Genomic DNA, 22390 nt, shown 5'->3' with positions numbered 1-22390 from the left:
CAAAAAAAGGCCATGGTGGCAAAGTAAATACAATATAGCAAGTAAATAAAAAAAATAAAAAAAATAAACACTGGAATGGTAGATTTGCAGTAGAAGAATGTACAAAGTATAGATAGAAATAATGGGGGTGCAAAGGAGCAAAATAAATAAATACAGTACGGGGAGAGGTAGTTGTTTGGGCTAAATTATAGATGGGCTATATACAGGTGCAGTAATCTGTGAGCTGCTCTGACAGCTGGTGCTTAAAGCTAGTGAGTGGGATAAGTGTTTCCAGTTTCAGAGATTTTTGCAGTTCATTCCAGTCATTGGCAGCAGAGAACTGGAAGGAGAGGCGGCCAAAGTAAGAATTGGTTTTGGGGGTTACCAGAGAGATATACCTGCTGGAGTAACGGTTTTGACTTGAGGTTATTATTTATAGGGGTGCCAGGTAGGTTGTGCCTACCAGAGAAAACATTGGTTTCTCCTTTTAGTTTGGGTGGGAATGAGTCCCATCTGGTCCGTCAAGTCTACACCAATACAAAGGACTTATGTAAAAGTCAGGATGGAAATAAACTTTTCATAAACCCTTAAAACATTGGAAAGAACTTAAAAAACAACTATATTCTGTTGCGTGGGTTGTATTAGCAACAACAATGATTACACACACACATATAATAATATCACAATGAGTTCTGGTTCCTCCAGAAATGTCCTGTACCTCGGGCCTAAAAAGAGTCCTGCCCGGTAAAGGAGTTCAGTGAACTCAAGTGACTTTTGTCACGCGATGTTTGTCCGTTCATTCAGTGTAGCGTAAACCCAGTATTAAACATACAATCAATATAACAATTACTTTACCACAGAACTTTAAAGCGGATCAACTCTTACTTAAGTCCTCAACTACCACTAACTACACAAATCACAGTATACATCACATCCAAACAAATGAAATACCGTATACAAAAAGGTGGTAGTCAGTCGGTCAGTCAGACAATCCAATCCGCCAATAGATCTCCAGCGGAGAAAGGCCACGAAGAACGGAGAGGTGTAGTCCAGGGACGCGATGAGTGGATCCGATCCTGGGTAAACTCTCTTAGGCTACAAAACACACGTTTAACGGCAACAAAACAAACGGAATAGAGAAGCTTCGGAACTGAGGGTTGAACACATCCTCATGCACGTCTCCATCACAACCCCACTTTCGTGCAGCTGATGCTGGCTATTTAATTGGGAATTAAAGGGAAAGCGCCCTATTGGAAGGAGCTGCACTGAGACGGTTCAGAAAATTCAGGGCCGTCACACACCCCCTCCCTGGAAAAAGCCGACCATTGCCCTGGAAGGCACATCTTGGTCGGGGAAACCGAGAAAGGTCTCCTCATCACTTTCCTCTACAAAAATATTCATTACTTTTTGGAGCTCACGCTCCTCAGCTGAGGAGTCACAGGCCTTAAGGTGCGAGACGTCTGGGTCTGGGAATCCGAGAAAAGTATCCTCACTATCCTCTTCAAAGATATCCAGGACCTTGCGGCGCTCAATCGCCTCCAATTCCTCAGCCGAGGGGTAACAGGCCTTAAGGCGTGAGACATGGACGATGCGCATATCTTCACCTGTGTCCTCTTTCACCACTCGGTAGTTCAAAGGGCCCATCTGCTCCACAATCCTATATGGTCCTTGCCATTTAGGAGCGAGCTTGGCCGAGAAGAATTGTTCAGCTTTCGAGTAAGGATGAGAGCGAAGCCACACCCGATCACGAAGCTGGAACTGCATGTCTCGTCTGTTCTTATCATAATTTCTCTTCTGCTTGAGTCGAGCCTGGATCATGTTCTTTGAGACAAGAGCTCTCAAGTCATGGAGATGGCCTACCTGGTCATAGCAAACAGCGTCTGGAGTAAGCTGCTGGGGCTGTAGCACCATATCCAAGGGTCCTCGGAGAGGACGACTTAGGTTCAGCTCTGCAGGTGTGACTCCAGTGGACTCTTGCACAGCAGAATTCAGGGCAAATCGAAACTCGTGAAGGTGCTTGTCCCAGTGTTTGTGCTGGGTCCCTACATAGGAAGCAATCATTGTCTTCAAGGTTCGATTTACTCTCTCAGTGAGATTGGTCTGTGGGTGATAGGCCGTGGTCAACTTCTGCCTCAGGTTCCATCTTTGGCAGGTCTCCTCAAAGAGATCAGAGACAAATTGGGAACCTCGATCAGACAGGATGTAATCAGGCACTCCCCAGCGAGTCAGGATCTCTTTCGTAAGGATGTTAGAGACGGTCCTTGCTGTGGCCTGACGCAGGGAAAAGAGTTCCACCCACTTTGAATAGTAATCAACAAAAACAAGTATGTACACATTCTGATTGGAGCTTCTAGGAAATGGACCCATCAAATCCACTCCTAACATTTCCCAAGGTCGGGTAACCACCGTTTGCTGCAACTTGCCAGCAGGCTTTCTACCTTCTGGTTTGTACATTTGACAAACCTGACAATTTCGGATGTGTGACTTCACATCCATGCTCAGATGTGGCCAGTAGAGTAACGCTTGCAACCGCTTGTAGGTTTTGAACCTGCCCAAATGACCAGCTAATGGGTCTTCATGGAAATGTTGAAGCAGTTGTAGGCGTAGAGTGTCCGGTATGTACATTTGGTAGAGTGTTCTGTGAGGTAGTTGTACGACTCGGTAGACTTTATCTTCAATGATGGTCAGCTTTGTGGTAGGATTGACCATCTTTTCTCCATCTTCCAGGATAGTCTGGTACAAAGCCTGTACTTCTGGATCATCCTGTTGAGCTTTCCATATGGCCTCATCAGAGATGGGAAAGTCCGTTTTGGGCGAGTCTCGACTGCTTGACAGGACAGTAGCACATGTAAGATCAGGGCCACCGTTATCACAAGTAGGAGCTCTGGACAAGGCATCTGGAACAGTGTTGTATTTTCCTTTCCTGTATTCCACTGCAAATGTGAACTCTTGCAACCGTAGAGCCCATCTTATGAGTCTGGTGCTTGGTTTGTTGGTCTTGAACACCCACACAAGGGAGGAATGGTCAGTGACCACAGTGAAGTGTCTTCCCTCCAAGTAGTACCTCCACTTTTCCAAAGCCCAGACCACTGCAAGGCACTCTTGCTCTGTTGTGGAGTAGTTCCGTTCTGCTCCATTCAATGTCCGACTGGCGAACGCTAGCACTTCTTCAGTGCCAAGTCCAGTCTGTTGGACTAGGACAGCACCAAGTCCAACATCACTTGCATCAGTGTAAACAACAAAAGGGCAATCAAAGTTGGGATGACCTAAAATGGGAGGTGTGACGAGATGTCGTTTCAGGGTTTCAAAGGAAGTCTGGCACTCTGCCGTCCATTGGAATTTCGCTCCTTTTCGCTTCATCGCGTTGAGGGTTCTGCCACCTGGGAGAAGTTAGACACAAACCGATGGTACCATCCAGCCATACCAAGGAACCGTTGAAGGGCTTTGAGTGTGGTTGGCACAGGGAAGTCTTGTACAGCCTTTGTCTTTTCAGGATCCACATGAATGCCGTCGAAAGACACAATATGGCCAAGGAACTTCAGGGAGGTTTGGCAGAAGTTGCTCTTCTTCATATTTAAGGTCAGACCAGCTTCTCTTAGCTTGTCCAACACTGCTTGAAGATCTTGAAAGTGTCTTTCTCTGTTCTGAGAGTAGATAATTATATCGTCCAGGTAGACGAAACAGATCTTCCCTTTGAGCTCACCTAACGCAATCTCCATGAGTCTTTGGAAAGTGGCAGGGGCATTCTTTAATCCAAAGGGCATCACCTTAAAGGAAAACAAGCCCTCGGCACAGACAAACGCAGTCTTGTCCTTGCTTTCCTGGTCCATCTCAACCTGCCAATAACCACTATTGAGATCAAGGGTAGTGAACACAACAGCGCCAGACAATGACTCCAGGATCTCATGGATGGTGGGAAGAGGATAGGCATCAGTCTGGGAAACATTGTTGGTCTTCCTATAGTCCACACAAAATCTAAGACCACCAGTCTTTTTTGGGATGAGGACAACAGGAGCAGCCCAGGGAGAGGAGGAACGTTCTATTATATCTTGGGTTAACATATCATTTATGAGTCCCTTTTGGATGATTAGCTTCGCTGGGGACAAACGATATGGCTTTTGCTTGATCGGCATTTCCTGTGTAAGGAATATTTTGTGCTTCAGGAGCCCGGTGCGTCCTAGCTTTGAAGTACATACATCAGCATTATTCTGCAGCTGCTCCAACAGCCTTAACTCCTCTGGCTGTTCCAGCTGAGCTCTTCTCACAGCCTGTAAAAGGAGATCATCAGAAGGATTATCAAGGGTTAGTGGTACCGGAGCAATGGCAGAGAAGACTGCCACATTTGAACCCCAATCATGTAACTTTTTAGCTTCCGATTGGTGCGGTATTAACTGAAAGGAAGGGGATGTCGATGGGGGCGTAGGCAGTGACTCTTGGGGTTTCAGCTCTGGTTAAAGCACCCAGAGAAGGATGGTCATTCCTGCGAAGAGAGTTAGGTGTGTTGGCCTGTTGTGATTTGTGGTTTCTGGAAGGGTTTACTTGATACGGTCTTGGACATTCAGAGGTGCCAGCTTGGCCCTCAGTGGTCTGAACTGAAGTGGACACCAGGGAAACTCTGTGTAAGGAGTTGTGCCTAATGGAGGCCATGTCCACAGACACGTCATCCAACATTTTAACACAATTAGAGAGTTCTGTCTGCAAGTGGTCTACAGTGTTAACCATGGGAGAAAAAACAGAATTAACATCCTTGAGGACCTCAGTGTGGTGATGTTGCAGGCGCCATTGGAGAGTGGCAGTGAGTTGGTTTCGTTGGTAGTCAAACTGCCTGTCCATGGCACCAGTCATTTCCGTCTTCCACTCTCACTGAGCTCTTTCAGCGTGTGGGTTAGAGTGCTCAGTGAGTTTCTGAATTCCATGGCACTCTGTTGTTGCTCTTCCCTCAGACATTTGAATTTATGGTGGATAAGAGTTTGGAGATGTTGTTGAGTCCGACGAATATCAAGGATGTCACCTTGAAGTTGTAAGACTACAACCTCTGGAGATAAACCAGACAATGGAGGAAGGTTGGGTGTCAGAGGGAGGACTAGCTCAGTACTTCCACACAGATCCATGTCAATAAGTGAGTAACTGGTTAGACCTCCTGTGGCCTGTGGCTCAGGCCGAGCATTCAGATTCCCAGGGCTCTGGCCCAAATCAACTCCATTATCTCCATTCACATTATGATTTGTATTGTCAGCTTGATGGTCAGAATGGCCCTGTGTATTCCCATTGACAGGTATGACATGGATGAGCACATTATCTTGGGGTGAATCCATTGTTTTAATTCCACACAAAATATTTGCTTTGGTTAGTTCTCAATGTTGAGCTGTCCCATCTGGGGTGCCATTTTTTATGTAACGGTTTTGACTTGAGGTTATTATTTATAGGGGTGCCAGGTAGGTTGTGCCTACCAGAGAAAACATTGGTTTCTCCTTTTAGTTTGGGTGGGAATGAGTCCCATCTGGTCCGTCAAGTCTACACCAATACAAAGGACTTATGTAAAAGTCAGGATGGAAATAAACTTTTCATAAACCCTTAAAACATTGGAAAGAACTTAAAAAACAACTATATTCTGTTGCGTGGGTTGTATTAGCAACAACAATGATTACACACACACATATAATAATATCACAATGAGTTCTGGTTCCTCCAGAAATGTCCTGTACCTCGGGCCTAAAAAGAGTCCTGCCCGGTAAAGGAGTTCAGTGAACTCAAGTGACTTTTGTCACGCGATGTTTGTCCGTTCATTCAGTGTAGCGTAAACCCAGTATTAAACATACAATCAATATAACAATTACTTTACCACAGAACTTTAAAGCGGATCAACTCTTACTTAAGTCCTCAACTACCACTAACTACACAAATCACAGTATACATCACATCCAAACAAATGAAATACCGTATACAAAAAGGTGGTAGTCAGTCGGTCAGTCAGACAATCCAATCCGCCAATAGATCTCCAGCGGAGAAAGGCCACGAAGAACGGAGAGGTGTAGTCCAGGGACGCGATGAGTGGATCCGATCCTGGGTAAACTCTCTTAGGCTACAAAACACACGTTTAACGGCAACAAAACAAACGGAATAGAGAAGCTTCGGAACTGAGGGTTGAACACATCCTCATGCACGTCTCCATCACAACCCCACTTTCGTGCAGCTGATGCTGGCTATTTAATTGGGAATTAAAGGGAAAGCGCCCTATTGGAAGGAGTTGCACTGAGACGGTTCAGAAAAATTCAGGGCCGTCACAGCGTGCTACAGGTGGGTGCTGCTATGGTGACCAGCGAGGTGAGATAAGGGGGGACTTTACCTAGCAGGGTCTTGTAGATGGCCTGGAGCCAGTGGGTTTGGCGACGAGCACGAAGCGAGGGCCAGCCAACGAGAGCGTACAGGTCCCAGTGGTGGGTAGTATATGGGGCTTTGGTGACAAAACAGATAGAACTGTGATAGACTGCATCCAATTTATTGAGTAGGGTATTGGAAGGCAATTTTGTAACTGACATCGCCAAAGTCGAGGATCGGTAGGATGGTCAGTTTTACAAGGGTATGTTTGGCAGCATGAGTGAAGGATGCTTTGTTGCGAAATAGGAATTCTAGATTTAATACTATAACAAGTATTCACTTCCCTACATCTTCTACCTATACACACTACATACTGCATACTGTATACTGTACACACTACATATATACTACATATACACCCTACATACTGTATACACACTACATATACACACTACATACTGTATACAGCCTGCATATACACTAAATACTGTATACAGACAACATATTTACTACTTATACACACTACATATACACTACATATACACAATATATATACACTACACACTATATACACACTACATATACACAGTACATTATTCTACAGTTTTATTAGTATCCGTTACTAGCCACTACTGCCTATAAAAAAAAGTTAAATATATTGAGCTCTGCTCTTGTAAATTCCTCACCCAGCTATCAGAGGCCCATCATGGATCCTGGTCCAGACAGGGCTAGGGCCAACTGGCAACGGCTCTGCAGCAAGGTCCGACTACATCTGCAGCAGGTGGGACAGCGTGTGTGTGTGTGTGTGTGTGTGTGTGTGTGTGTGTGTGTGTGTGTGTGTGTGTGTGTGTGTGTGTGTGTGTGTGTGTGTGTGTGTGTGTGTGTGTGTGTGTGTGTGTGTGTGTGTGTGTGTGTGGGTGTGTGTGTGTATGGAAACCATGTGGCTGCTCTCTTTGTTTCTCGCCAGAATGCTGTCACTCCTTCATATGTCCCTGCTCTGAGGTTTCTCTTCTGACATCTTTGCCCTTTCAGCTTTCTTTCATTCACTTCTCAATCCTTTGGTTGTCTGTCATTCATGTCACCTTCTCTTACTCTGTAAATTGTAATCCTGTGGTTCTTTTTGCCCGGCTTAATGTTGTTAAGATAATTTGTGTTTGTTTGATTTTGTGCCACTTCCGAAGCGATTTGAATGTTGTCCGTTCTGATTGGCCAGGGCTGGAGCCGACTGCCACGTGGGTGTGTTTGTGGTTGGTCATGAGTGCTGCAAGTGATGATGACGTGAATGGCAGTGTTGTGTCATGCTCTAAACACACAGAGAGAAAAAGAGCACAGATACAATTACTGGAACGTCAGGGGCGGCAGGGTAGCCTAGTGGTTAGAGCGTTGGACTAGTTACCGGAAGGTTGCAAGTTCAAGCTGACACGGTACAATTCTGTCGTTCTGCCCCTGAACAAGGCAGTTAACCCACTGTTCCTAGGCCGTCATTGAAAATAAGAATTTGATCTTCACTGACTTGCCTGGTTAAATAAAGGTCAAATAAAAAAATAAGGATCTGTCACAAATCCACTTTCAACCATGGCCTTCAAACACAAAGGCCTCCCGACAGATGTCAATGGATGGTGAAATCACCCCCGATAACGCTCTCTTGTCTCTCTCCTGTGTTTTATGGCTGAGGGTTTGTTTTTTTCCCCAATGAAACACATATTTCTTGACTTTATAGTAACAAAGTGGGGTAGACTAGATAACAAACTGACTAGCCGTGTGTCACGACTCCATCGTTGTAAATAACTTTTAGACAGCTAGGGCCAGAAAGCTAGGTGCAGACAGCTAGGGGCAGACAGCTGGGGGCAGACAGACAGCTAGGGGTGGATAGACAGCTAGGGGCAGACAGCTGGGGGCAGACAGCTGGGGGCAGACAGCTGGGGACAGACAGCTAGGGGCAGACCGCTAGGTGCAGACAGATAGGGGCAGACAGACACCTAGGGGCAGACAGCTAGGGGCAGACAGACAGCTAGGGGCAGACAGACAGCTAGGGGCAGACAGACAGCTAGGGGCAGACAGACAGCTAGGTGCAGACAGCTAGGGGCAGACAGACAGCTAGGGGCAGACAGACAGCTAGGGGCAGACAGACAGCTAGGGGTGGACAGATAGGCGCGAACAGCTAGGGGCAGACAGCTACAGACAGACAGCTAGTGGTGTGATGTAGTAGACCTAATAAAACAATTTCCTGGGGTACTATGTGCCAATCATTCCTCCACCTGTCTCCCCCCTCTCTCCACAGGCTCGGGGGGAGTCCGTTGGGATTTGCTCCCTGTTGCTGTCAGCAGGGTAAGTGCCTGTCACTATCACACCAATGTACATGATAATAGCTGTATAATGATGGCCTAATGATGGCGCTGACGGATGATTGCGCCAATGGAGATGGCAGCATTGCGACGAGCTCTTAAGCAACTCTGCAGTATTTTGATTGTTTTGGTCACGTGGACTGGTATATGTTCAGAGTAACTTAGAAAATAATATTGACACAAGTACTGATACGGTGAAAGAGTTTATCAGGAAGTGCATAGGATATGCTGTACCCACTGTGACTATTAAAACCTACCCCAACCAGAAACCATGGATAGATGGGAGCATTCGCGCAAAACTGAAAGTGCGAACAACCGCATTTAACCAGGGCAAGGAGACTGGGAATATTTTTTTATTTTTTTTATTTCACCTTTATTTAACCAGGTAGGCAAGTTATGGAATATGGAGGAATACAAACAGTGAAGTTATTCCCTCCACAAAGCAATCAAGCAGCATAAACATCGATATAGGGGCACGGTTGACTTCTACAGATGCACAATTGAGAGCATCCTGTCAGGCTGTATCACCGCCTGGTACGGCAACCGCACCGCACACAACCGCAAAGCTTTCCAGAGGGTGGTGCGGTCTGCCCAACGCATTACTGGGGTCAAACTTCCCGCCCTCCTGGACACCTACAGCACCCGATGCCATAGGAAGGCCAAAAAGATCATCACGGACAACAACCACCTGAGCCACTGCCTGTTCACCCCACTATCATCCAGAAGGCGAGGTCAGTACAGGTGCATCAAAGCTGGGAACGAGAGACTGAAAAACAGCTTCTATCTCAAGGCCATCAGACTGTTGAACAGCCCTCTCCTGCAAATCAGAGGCTGCTGCCTATAGACAGATTAGGAATCACTGGCCACTTTAAGGAAATGAAACACTAGCCACTTTAATAATGTCTCCATATCTTGCATTACTCATCTCATATGTGTAAACTGTACTCTATACTATGCTACCGTATCTTAGTCCAATGCCGCTCTGACATATCTGTACAGTTGAAGTTGGAAGTTTACATACACCTAGCCAAATACATTTAAACTCAGTTTTCAAAATTCCTGACATTTAAACCTAGTAAAAATTCCCTGTCTTAGGTCAGTTAGGATCACCACTATATTTTAAGAATGTTACAATATATGTCAGAATAATAGTAAAGATAATGATTTATTTCAGCTTATATTTCCTTCATCACATTCCCAGTGGGTCAGAAGTTTACATATACTCAATTAGTATTTGGTAGCATTGCCTTTAAATAGTTTAACTTGGGTAAAACATTTCAGGTAGCTTCCCACAATAAGTTGAGTGAATCTTGGGATGTTGCTTCAATATATCCACAAAATATTCCTCCCCCATGATGCCATCTATTTTGTGAAGTGCACCAGTCCCTCCTGCAGCAAAGCACCCCCACAACATGATGCTGCCACCCCCATGCTTCGCGGTTGGAATGGTGTTCTTCGGCTTGCAAGCATCCCCCTTTTTCCTCCAAACATAATGATGGTAGTTATGGCCAAACAGTTCTATTTTTGTTTCATCAGACTAGAGGACATTTCTCCAAAAAGTATGACCTTTGTCCCCATGTGCAGTTGCAAACCATAGTCTGTTTTTTTATGGCGGTTTTGGAGCAGTGGCTTCTTCCTTGCTGAGCGTCCTTTCAGGTTATGTCGACATAGGACTTGTTTTACTGTGGATATTGATACTTTTGTACCTGTTTCCTCCAGCATCATCTCAAGGTCCTTTGCTGTTGTTCTGGGATTGATTTGCACTTTTCGCACCAAAGTACATTCATCTCTAGGAGAGAGAACGCGTCTCCTTCCTGAGCGGTATGATGGCCATGGTGTTGATACTTGCATACTATTGTTTGTACAGATGAACGTGGTACCTTCATGCGTTTGGAAATTGCTCCCAAGGATGAACCAGACTTGTGGAAGTTTACAATTTTTTTCTGAGGCCTTGGCTGATATCTTTTAATTATCACCATGATGTCAAGCAAAGTGGCACTGAGTTTAAATGTAGGCCTTGAAATACATCCACAGGTTCACCTCCAATTAACTCAAATGATGACAATTAGCCTATCAGAAGCTTCTAAAGCCATGACACAATTTTCTGGAATTTCCAAGCTGTTTAAAGGCACAGTCAACTTACTGTATGTAAACTACTGACCCACTGGAATTGAGATACATTGATTTAGGTGAAATAATCTGTCTGTAAACAATTGTTGAGAAAATGACTTGCGTCATGCACAAAGTAGATGTCCCAACCGACTTGCCAAACTATAGATTGTTAACAAGATATTTGTGGAGTGGTTGAAAAACAAGTTTTAATGACTCCAACCTAAGTGTATGTAAACTTCCGACTTCAACTGTATATATATTCTTAATCCATTCCTTACTTAGATTTACGTGTATTTTGGGAATATGTTAGCAAGCTGTTAGATATAAATGCACTGTCAGAACTAGAAGCACAAGCATTTCTTTACACCCGCAATAACATCTGCTAGACACGTGTATATGACCAATCAAATTTGATTTGATTTGTTTTAATAATAGTTGTGTTAGTTGTATTATTTGTATCGTTGTATTCTACATATGTGCGACTGCCCTTGTCTATCAGTGTTTTGTTACTTGTCATGTTGTGTGTTTTTTCGTGGACCCCAGGAAGAATAGCTGCTGCTTCTGCAAAAGCTAATAGGGATCAGAGTAAACAAATAAACCAATATTAATCAAATCAAACTGTATTTGTCACATGCTCCAAATACATGAATACGTGAAAAGCTTACTTTTATAAGTCTGTAACCCTACAATACAATAAAAAAAGAGTTAAGAAAAGATTTACTAAATAAACTCAAGTAAAAAGAAAGTAACACTATAAAATAACAATAACGAGGCTATATACAGGGGTTACCAGTACTGAGTCAATGTGCGGGGGTACAGGTTAGTCGATGTAATTGAGGTAATATGTACATATACTGCAGGTAGGGGTAAAGTGACTATGTATAGATAGCAGAGAGAACAGTCTATGACTAGTGTGGCTGGAGTCTTCCTCTGACACCGCCTGGTATAGAGGTCCTGGATGGTAGGACGCTTGGCCCCAGTGATGTACTGGGGCATACACATTACCCTCTGTAGCGCCTTGCGGTCGGATGCCAAGCAGTTGCCATACCAGGCGGTGATGCAACCAGTGCTCTCGATGGCGCAGCTGTAGAACTTTTTGAAGATCTGACGACCCATTCTAAATATTTTCAGTCTCTTGAGGGGGAATAGGCATTGTTGTGCCCTCTTCACGACTGTGTAGGTGTGGGTGGACCATGATCATTCCTTAGGGATGTGGATACTTAGGAATTTGAAGCTCTTGACCTGCTCCACTACAGCCCCATCGATGTGAATGGAGGCGTGCTCTGCCCTCGTTTTCCTGTAGTCCACGATCATCTCCTTTGTCTTGATCACGTTAAGGGAGAGGTTGTTGTCCTGGCACCATACTGCCAGTTGTCTGACCTCCTCCCTATAGGCTGTCTCATTGTTGTCAGTGATCAGGCCTACCACCGTTGTGTTGTCTGCAAACTTAATGATGGTGTTGGAGTCATGTTTGGCCATGCAGTCATGGGTGAACAGGGAGTAAGGGAGGGGACTAAGCTCGCACCCCTGATGGGCCCCCATGTTGAGTATCAGCATATCAGATGTTTTGTAGCCTACCCTTACCACCTAGGAGTCGCCCGTCAGGAAGTCCAGGATCCATTTGCAGAGAGAGGTGTTTAGTCCCATGGTCCTTAGCTTAGTGATGAGCTACAAAGCTTCACAACATGGAATAATACAGAACTGCATGACATTTTGAGCAAACAGTTAAAGTTAAGTTGGTCCCAGATCTGTTAGGGAAAGGGGGATACCTAGTCAGTTGTACAACTGAATGCATTCCACTGAAATTAGTCTTCCGCATTTAACCCAACCCCTCTGAGTCAGAGAGGTGCGGGGGGCTGCCATTTTTGATATGGGTTAACTGCCTTGTTCAAGGACAGGACAACAGGTTTTTACCTTATCAGCTCAGGGATTCAATCCAGCAACCTTTCGGTTATTGGCACAACACTCTAACCACTAGGATACCTGCGTTGCCTATGGTCATTGTCATACAAACATGGCTATACAGCCGAAACGGATTTGGGACCAAGGTAGAGGATCTATTTCTCTAATTTCCAGTGTGTCTATGTGTGACTCACCACCTGGATTCGGTCCTATGTAGCAACATTTAAATTACGTTTTTTACATTGGATAAAAGTAGAGACTTGGAGCTACAAAATGGTATATCATACACTGCATTTGAGGAAACAATGGGAAAGTAATTCTGCTTTGAAAGTTGCGCATACACATAACGTTAGCTAGCGAGCCAGCCAGCTAACGTTAGCTAGCAAACAGTACACTTTAATTTGACATTAGGTTTATGCAGTTTTCCAACACCACATTTAAAAAAAAGACGCGTTTGACACGATTACCTAGACATACTGACCAGCTCCAATAGACAGATGTGTACTATATGGCAGACCAATCCAAACGCATCTCTCGGCATGTCCTTCTGTAGCTCAGTTGGTAGAGCATGGCGCTTGTAACGCCAGGGTAGTGGCGTTTGTAACGCCAGGGTAGTGGGTTCGATCCCCGGGACCACCCATACGTAGAATGTATGCACACATGACTGTAAGTCGCTTTGGATAAAAGCGTCAGCTAAATGGCATATATTATTATTATATTATATTATTATGTCCAGTCCATTCATTATCTCAGCCAATCATGGCTAGCGGGAAGGTTGCTCACTTTTTCTGTGGCTAAACCAACTAGGCTCGTAATTTAACAATTTTATTTGTATTTACAGATGGCATACAGGTTTGATATTAAGGCACATGAAAGTTCACATGTTCGAGACTAGTTGAGATGGAGTTTTTGCCAAAAACGCATTTTGATTAAAAAAAAACATCTGTTAAAGTTCAAACAGCTCTCCTGTGAAGTCGTGACTTGCAACATGCATCTAGTTTCCTGAATCGGGTCACGTATGTCAGTGGTGGTGGTGAGGATGTTGTGGTGATGAGGATGTTGTGGTGATGAGGATGTTGTGGTGATGAGGATGTTGTGGTGATGAGGATGTTGTGGTGATGAGGATGTTGTGGTAATGAGGATTTTGTGGGGATGAGGATGTTGTGATAATAAGAGTGCTGTGTTTGTGTGGTTTCTCCCCATGCAGGGTGGGTGGTGCGCTGTATAGCATCGACAGCATGCCGGACCTCCGCAAGAGGAAAGCCATGCCTCTGGTCAGGGACCTGGTCAGTGTAAGCTCTGACCATATACTAAATATATTTTACTCTATATTCTCTCTCTCTCTCTTATCAATTTCAATTCAAGGGGCTTTATTGGCATGGGAAACATATGTTTACATTGTCAAAGCAAATTAAATAGATAACAATAGTGAAATACACAAACAAAAATTAAAAGTAAACATTACTCACAAAAGGGCCAATAATTAAACATAAATATAGATGATATTTACAATGGTGTTTGATCTTCACTGGTTGCCCTTTTCTTGTGGCAACGGCTCACAAATCTTGCTGCTCTGATTGCACACTAGTATTTCACCCAATAGATATGGGAGTTTATCAAAATTGTATTTGTTTTCAAATTCTTTGTGGGTCTGTGTAATCTTTCCAATGTGTCAAGTAATTATCTTTTGTTTTCTCATGATTTGGTTGGGTCTAAATGTGTCGCTGTCCTGGAGCTCTGAGAGGTCTGTTTGTGTTTGTGAACAGAGCCCCAGGACCAGCTTGCTTAGGGGTCTCTTCTCCAGGTAACTTTCTCTGTAGGTGATGGCTTTGTTATGGAAGGTTTGGGAATCGCTTTCTTTTAGGTGGTTGTAGAATTTAATGGCTCTTTTCTGGATTTTGATAATTAGTGGGTATTGGCCTAATTCTGCTCTGCATGCATTATTTGGTGTTTTACGTTGAACACTGAGGATCATTTTGCAGAATTCTGCCTGCAGAGTCTCAATTTGGTGTTTGTCCCATTTTGTGAGTTCTTGGATGGTGAGCAGACCCCAGACCTCACAACCATAAAGGGCAATGGGTTCTAGAACTGATTCAAGTATTTTTATCCAGATCCTAATTGGTATGTCGAATTGTATGTTCATTTTGATGGCATAGAAGGCCCTTCTTGCCTTGTCTCTCGTTCACAGCTTTATGGAAGTTACCTGTGGCGCTGATGTTTAGGCCGAGGTATGTATCGTTTTTTTGTGTGCTCTAGGTCAACGTTGTCTAGATGGAATATGTATTTGTGGTCCTGGCAACTGGACATTTTTTGGAACACCATTATTTGTGGCTTACTGAGATTTACTGTCGTGGACCAGGTCAGACAGAATCTGTGCAGAAGATCTAGGTGCTGCTGTAGGCCCTCCTTGGTTTGGAATAGATGCACCAGATCATCAGCAAACAGTTGATATTTGACTTCAGATTCTAGTAAGGATGAGGCTGGGTGCTGTAGACTGTTCTAGTGCACTCGCCAATTTTTTGATTGAAGAGGGTGGGGCTTAAGATGCATCCCTGTCTCACCCCCCGACCCTGTGGATAGAACTGTGTGTTTTTTGCACATTTTTAAGGCACACTTGTTGTTTGTGTGCTTAGATTTTAAAATGTTGTATGTTTTTCCCCCAACACCACTTTCCATCAATTTGTATAGCAGACCCTCACGCCAAATTGAGTCAAAATATTTTTTAAATCAACGAAGTATGAGAAGACTTTGTTTTGGTTTGTTTGTTTGTCAATTAGAATTTGCGGGGTGAATACGTGGTCTGACATACGGTAATTTGGTAAAAATCCAATTTGACATTTGCTCAGTACATTGTTTTTGCTGAGGAAATGTACGAGCCTGCTGTTATTTTCCATAAGTTGCTGTTCATGCACATCCCCCGGTATATCTCTGTCCATTGTCTGTTTTTTGCCTTAATTTTTTATTTTTATTGGCCAGTCAGAGATATGACTTTTTCTTTGCAACTCTGCCTAGAAGGCCAGCATCCCGGAGTCGCCTCTTCACTGTTGACATTGATACTGGTGGAGCGGGTACTATTTTTATTTTATTTTATTATTATTATTTTTATTTTTCTCCCCAATTTCGTGGTATCCAATTGTTAGTAGTTACTATCTTGTCTCATCGCTACAACTCCCGTACGGGCTCGGGAGAGACGAAGGTCGAAAGCCATGCGTCCTCCGAAACACAACCCAACCAAGCCGCACTGCTTCTTAACACAGCGCGCATCCAACCCAGAAGCCAGCCACACCAATGTGTCGGAGGAAACACCGTGCACCTGGCGACCTGGTTAGCGCGCACTGCGCCCGGCCCGCCACAGGAGTTGCTGGTGCACGATGAGACAAGGATATCCCCACCGGCCAAACCCTCCCTAACCCAGACGACGCTAGGCCAATTGTGCGTCACCCCATGAACCTCCCGGTCGCGGCCTTAGACCACTGCACCACCCGGGAGGCCTCTTAGCGGGTACTATTTAATGAAGCTGCCAGTTGTTTCTCAAACTAGACACTCTAATGTACTTGTCCTCTTGCTCAGTTGTGCACCGGGGCCTCCCACTCCTCTTTCTATTCTGGTTAGAGACAGTTTGCGCTGTTCTGTGAAGGGAGTAGTACACATTTCTCACATGGACTAACCTTCATTTCCCAGAACAAGAATAGACTGATGAGTTTCAGAAGAAAGATCTTTGTTTCTGGCCATTTTGAGCCTGTAATCGAACCCACAAATGCTGATGCTCCAGATACTCAACTAGTCTAAAGAAGGCCAGTTGTATTGCTTCTTTAATTAAGACAACAATTTTCAGCTGTGCTAACATAATTGCAAAAGGGTTTTCTAATGCTCAATTAGCCCTTTAAAATGATCAACTTGGATTAGCTAACACAACGTGCCAATGGAACACAGGAGTGATGGTTGCTGATAATGGGCCTCTGTACACCTATGTAGATATTCCATAAAAAATCAGCTGTTTCCAGCTACAATAAGTAATTTCCAACATTAACAATGTCTACACTGTATTTCTGATCAATTTTATGTTATTTTAATGGACAAAAAAGTAGATTTTCTTTAGAAAACAAGGACATTTCTAAGTGACCCCACACTTTTGAACGGTAGAGTAGTTGTCAAAGCGGGTGCTATAACTAGGCTATTATACTCACACTAAATAGACGACCTAGCCCTTGTGCCATCCACCCTTGCCAATTGAACTGACTTCCTGGCTTTGAATTGAATAGCACTGACAAGCTGGAGGCCTGCTCAGCTCCACTTGAATGAAGAATTACCATACAGGACTAAATAGCTCAGTACTTTGTCTCTATGAATCCAGTTCACTGTCAGACTGTACAACCCACACACTTGCATGAGAATGAACACACACATGGAGATGCACATACATATGCACACACACACCAGCGTTTCCATTAGCCATAATAGCCGGCTTTTGTCCGATAAAACATTTTTAAATAGTAAAGCCGATGAATAAAATTGGCACAGGCCAATTGTCCTGGGAGGAGAAGAAAAATCCCATTGTAAAATAATGCTTTTTTAGCCTATTCCTTGGTGGTCTGGTCGTGCTTATCAGTCTATAGGTTCATCTGCATAATTGTATGGAATTAAATTAGCGTGTATGTACAGTATATTTGTTATGTATCTTATTTATCACACACAACCAGCATACAGATACAGAGCCCTTGAGTGGAAAATCTGTCAGAAAGCGCAAGAGCTGCTGCCTGTGGTGCTTTCAAGACAACTACGATACGAGGTCAAATCATGATGTCAGTGATCTTCAGGTCGGAAAGTCGGATCTTTAGAAAGAGGCCTGAATTCCCGAGTTGGAATTCCGAGTTGGATGACCGACCGTTCAAAACTATTTTTCCCAGTCGGAGCTCGTTTAATCTCCAGTTCCCAGTTCTCCTGAAAACACCGAAGTCAGAGATGTATGAGTTTCCAGTTGTTATGAACACTGCATGAAACAGCAAGGCCAGGAAGGCTTCATTAGCACACCACACACCACTTTGCAATGAGCTGGAGGCAGTATGCATTTTGAAAACGTTATACTTAATTGTTTGAAACCTGAATGTTTTAATACAAATGAGGCATGTCTTGCATTGCTTCAAAGTAGCCTATTAGAGCGCTCTTTCTATATTTTAGCTAGAAATCCTACACCTGTAACTCTCTGGGTTTTAAATAGAGTATATCTTTTAACATCGCATATCATTGTTAAGGAAATACGGAGTTTTCCACCTTGTTCCTAAGGGCTTTTGTCCTACACTCCAAAAGGGTTATTCGACTGTTCCCATAAGATAACCCTTTTGCTTTCCAGGTAGAACCCTTTTAGGTTCCAGGTAGAACCATTTTGGGTTCCATGTAGAACCCTCTGTGAAAAGGTTTATACATGGAACGAAAAATTGTTCTCCAAAGGGTTATCCTATGGGGACACCTGAATAAATCTTTTAGGTTCTAGATAGCACAATGTTTTGGGTTGTTTACGTGGCACGTGATTAATAGGTCTAGATTTAAATGAATGGAAATGTCCCCCCTCCTTTCCCTCTACCCAGTATTCCATCATAACTCTCCCGTGATATAGTGATCTTTCTGTCTCTTGGCACTTTTATCACGATCGATCACTCTGTGTCTGTTTTTTAAATCACCCCTATGCTATTGGCGTCATGTTTGTGACTGTGGCTAGAGTTGTTTGACATATGGCCCCTTTAACACTTGTTTCTCTTCCTGCTTCTTCCTTCCTCCATCTCTACTGCTAAAGGCTATGGTGAGTAACACCGTGGACGATTCCAAATGAAAAGAGAATGTTGTTAAGACAAGGGGAATAGCAATTTGTGTAGAGAAGCACTTGATTCCAGATACCCATGACCCCTGGTTTCTTGTATACACTTGGGGAGAATACAGCTGGATCGCTCTGTGACCTGTTGCCTTAATGAGATATGTTAAAATATATTAAAGTAAGTAGCAAGAGAAATAGACTTCTTTCTTTGAGCAAAATCGAAGTTGTCACATTGTTTTAAAAGTGCTTATTGAATGTATTAGAATCGCAGTATGTACAAAACTACTATATATTCATCTAATCAGTCATGAATTCCTTCCTTTCTTTCTGTCCCCTGCCTGGCCTACCTCAGTCCCTGGCTCAGAACTCCAGGAAGGCAGGGTTCACATCAGCTATGGCGTCCAGCACTCTCAATAACGAGGATCTGGTGCGTTTCTGGCTCTTTCTTTTCTCTACTCTCAGTATATCCAGATAGTGGGCATTTCCCCTCTCTCCATGTAGTCATAGATTCCACAGATTCTTTGACTCTGTATATACGTCCTCTACGTTTCCCTCTCTTGTAGAAGAGCCATGTGTACAAGAAGACCCTACAGGCTCTGATCTACCCCATCTCCTGCACCACACCCCATAACTTTGAGGTGTGGACGGCCACGACACCCACCTACTGCTATGAGTGTGAGGGGCTGCTGTGGGGCATCGCCCGCCAGGGCATGAGGTGCACCGAGTGCGGGGTCAAATGTCACGATAAGTGCCAGGACCTACTCAATGCTGACTGCCTGCAAAGTAAGTAGAGCCATGTTGAACTTTTCTAAGTGAGTGGTAAAGTTTTGTTCAGTTGGTGCTAAAACGTAATATAATGATAAAACATAACCTAACAACACCAACTGTGTGGGAGACTACAGACTGTAAGCTGCTTTGGATAAGAGTGTTAAATAGCTGACTGGCATTCCCCTTTGACTGTCATACTTCAGCCTTTTCCCTCCTCTCTCATCTCTCCTACATCTCTCATCCCACTCCCCTTGTCCTCCTCCCTCGCATTATCTCACTCTGCAGTCTCAGGCACTCTCTATCTTTTATTTTAATTTTAAAAATGAATTTAAAAAAATGAAAAGCCATTTGTCTTTCCTTGAGATCCTCTCCCCCTTTCCAACTCTTCGTGAACATTTCACAGGTCTGCAGATACTGCCTGAGCACTCATCGAGAAATCACACTGTATACTATGTATGTTAATTGTAAGTTAATTGAAATGCATTCCAGGTGACTACCTCATGAAGCTAGTTGAGAGAATGCCAAGAGTGTGCAAACTTGTCATCAAGGCAAAGGGTGGCTACTTTGAGGAATCTCAAATCAAATCAATCAAATTTTATTTGTCACATACACATGGTTAGCAGGTGTTAATGCGAGTGTAGCGAAATGCTTGTGCTTCTAGTTCCAACAATGCAGTAATAACCAACGAGTAATCTAGCTAACAATTCCAAAACTACTACCTTATACACACAAGTGTAAAGGGATAAAGAATATGTACATAAAGATATATGAATGAGTGATGGTACGGAGCGGCATAGGTAAGATACAGTAGATGGTATTGAGTGCAGTATATACATATGAGATGAGTATGTAAACAAAGTGGCATAGTTAAAGTGGCTAGTGATACATGTATTACATAAAGATGCAGTAGATGATATAGAGTACAGTATATACGTATATATATGAGATAAATAATGTAGGGTATGTAAACATTATATTAAGTAGCATTGTTTAAAGTGGCTAGTGATATATTTGACATCAATTCCCATCAATTCCCATTATTAAAGTGGCTGGAGTTGAGTCAGTGTGTTGGCAGCAGCCACTCAATGTTAGTGGTGGCTGTTTAACAGTCTGATGGCCTTGAGATAGAAGCTGTTTTTCAGTCTCTCGGTCCCTGCTTTGATGCACCTGTACTGACCTCGCCTTCTGGATGATAGCGGGGTGAACAGGCAGTGGCTCGGGTGGTTGATGTCCTTGATGATCTTTATGGCCTTCCTGTGACATCGGGTGGTGTAGGTGTCCTGGAGGGCAGGTAGTTTGCCTCGGTGATGCGTTGTGCAGACCTCACTACCCTCTGGAGAGCCTTACGGTTGTGGGCGGAGCAGTTGCCGTACCAGGCGGTGATACAGCCCGACAGGATGCTCTCGATTGTGCATCTGTAGAAGTTTGTGAGTGCTTTTGGTGACAAGCCAAATTTCTTCAGCCTCCTGAGGTTGAAGAGGCGCTGCTGCGCCTTCTTCACGATGCTGTCTGTGTGGGTGGACCAATTCAGTTTGTCTGTGATGTGTACGCAGAGGAACTTAAAACTTACTACCCTCTCCACTACTGTTCCATCGATGTGGATAGGGGGGTGTTCCCTCTGCTGTTTCCTGAAGTCCACAATCATCTCCTTAGTTTTGTTGACGTTGAGTGTGAGGTTATTTTCCTGACACCACACTCCGAGGGCCCTCACCTCCTCCCTGTAGGCCGTCTCGTCGTTGTTGGTAATCAAGCCTACCACTGTTGTGTTGTCCGCAAAGTTGATGATTGAGTTGGAGGCGTGCGTGGCCACGCAGTCGTGGGTGAACAGGGAGTACAGGAGAGGGCTCAGAACGCACCCTTGGCCCCAGTGTTGAGGATCAGCGGGGTGGAGATGTTGTTACCTACCCTCACCACCTGGGGGCGGCCCGTCAGGAAGTCCAGTACCCAGTTGCACATGGCGGGGTCGAGACCCAGGGTCTCGAGCTTGATGACGAACTTGGAGGGTACTATGGTGTTAAATGCTGAGCTGTAGTCGATGAACAGCATTCTCACATAGGTATTCCTCTTGTCCAGATGGGTTAGGGCAGTGTGCAGTGTGGTTGAGATTGCATCGTCTGTGGACCTATTTGGGCGGTAAGCAAATTGGAGTGGGTCTAGGGTGTCAGGTAGGGTGGAGGTGATATGGTCCTTGACTAGTCTCTCAAAGCACTTCATGATGACGGAGGTGAGTGCTACGGGGCGGTAGTCGTTTAGCTCAGTTACCTTAGCTTTCTTGGGAACAGGAACACTGGTGGCCCTCTTGAAGCATGTGGGAACAGCAGACTGGGATAGGGATCGATTAAATATGTCCGTAAACACACCAGCCAGCTGGTCTGCGCATGCTCTGAGGGCGTGGCTGGGGATGCCGTCTGGGCCTGCAGCCTTGCGAGGGTTAACACGTTTAAATGTTTTACTCACCTCAGCTGCAGTGAAGGAGAGTCCGCATGTTTTGGTTGCGGGCCGTGCCAGTGGCACTGTATTGTCCTCAAAGCGGGCAAAAAAGTTATTTAGTCTGCCTGGGAGCAAGGCATCCTGGTCCGTAACTGGGCTGGTTTGCTTTTTGTAATCCGTGATTGACTGTAGACCCTGCCACATGCCTCTTGTGTCTGAGCCGTTGAATTGTGATTCTACTTTGTCTCTGTACTGACGCTTAGCTTGTTTGATTGCCTTGCGGAGGGAATAGCTACACTGTTTGTATTCGGTCATGTTTCCGGTCACCTTGCCCTGATTAAAAGCAGTGGTTTGCGCTTTCAGTTTCAGCGAATGCTGCCATCAATCCACGGTTTCTGGTTTGGGAATGTTTTAATCGTTGCTATGGGAACGACATCTTCAATGCACGTTCTAATGAACTCGCTCACCGAATCAGCGTATTCATCAATGTTGTTGTCTGACGCAATACGAAACATATCCCAGTCCACGTGATGGAAGCAGTCTTGGAGCGTGGAATCAGATTGGTCGGACCAGCGTTGAACAGACCTCAGCGTGGGAGCTTCTTGTTTTAGCTTCTGTCTGTAGGCAGGGAGCAACAAAATGGAGTCGTGGTCAGCTTTTCCGAAGGGAGGGTGGGGGAGGGCCTTATATGCATCGCGGAAGTTAGAATAGCAATGATCCAAGGTTT

The 22390-nt window shown here is 44.4% G+C and overlaps 1 protein-coding gene across 6 annotated transcripts in view; it reads left to right on the top strand.

The window, feature by feature from the left end:
• LOC118358677 (protein unc-13 homolog A-like) overlaps window positions 1-22390 on the top strand; it is a 101200-nt gene that overhangs the window by 35891 nt on the left and 42919 nt on the right. For all 6 annotated transcript variants that reach the window (XR_008080212.1, XR_008080213.1, XR_008080214.1 and 3 more), the window contains 5 exons: window positions 6988-7078; window positions 8579-8625; window positions 13864-13948; window positions 18818-18892; window positions 19029-19248. Coding sequence is in view for 3 of the 6 variants with exons in the window: in XM_052480533.1 (XP_052336493.1) it covers window positions 6988-7078; window positions 8579-8625; window positions 13864-13948; window positions 18818-18892; window positions 19029-19248 (518 nt within the window). In the remaining 3 variants the exon portion in view is untranslated. The remainder of the gene's footprint in view (window positions 1-6987; window positions 7079-8578; window positions 8626-13863; window positions 13949-18817; window positions 18893-19028; window positions 19249-22390) is intronic.

The sequence above is a fragment of the Oncorhynchus keta genome, chromosome 26, assembly GCF_023373465.1.
Source record: "Oncorhynchus keta strain PuntledgeMale-10-30-2019 chromosome 26, Oket_V2, whole genome shotgun sequence".
Lineage (NCBI taxonomy): Eukaryota > Metazoa > Chordata > Actinopteri > Salmoniformes > Salmonidae > Oncorhynchus > Oncorhynchus keta.
This window is presented reverse-complemented; position numbering and strand designations above follow the sequence as displayed.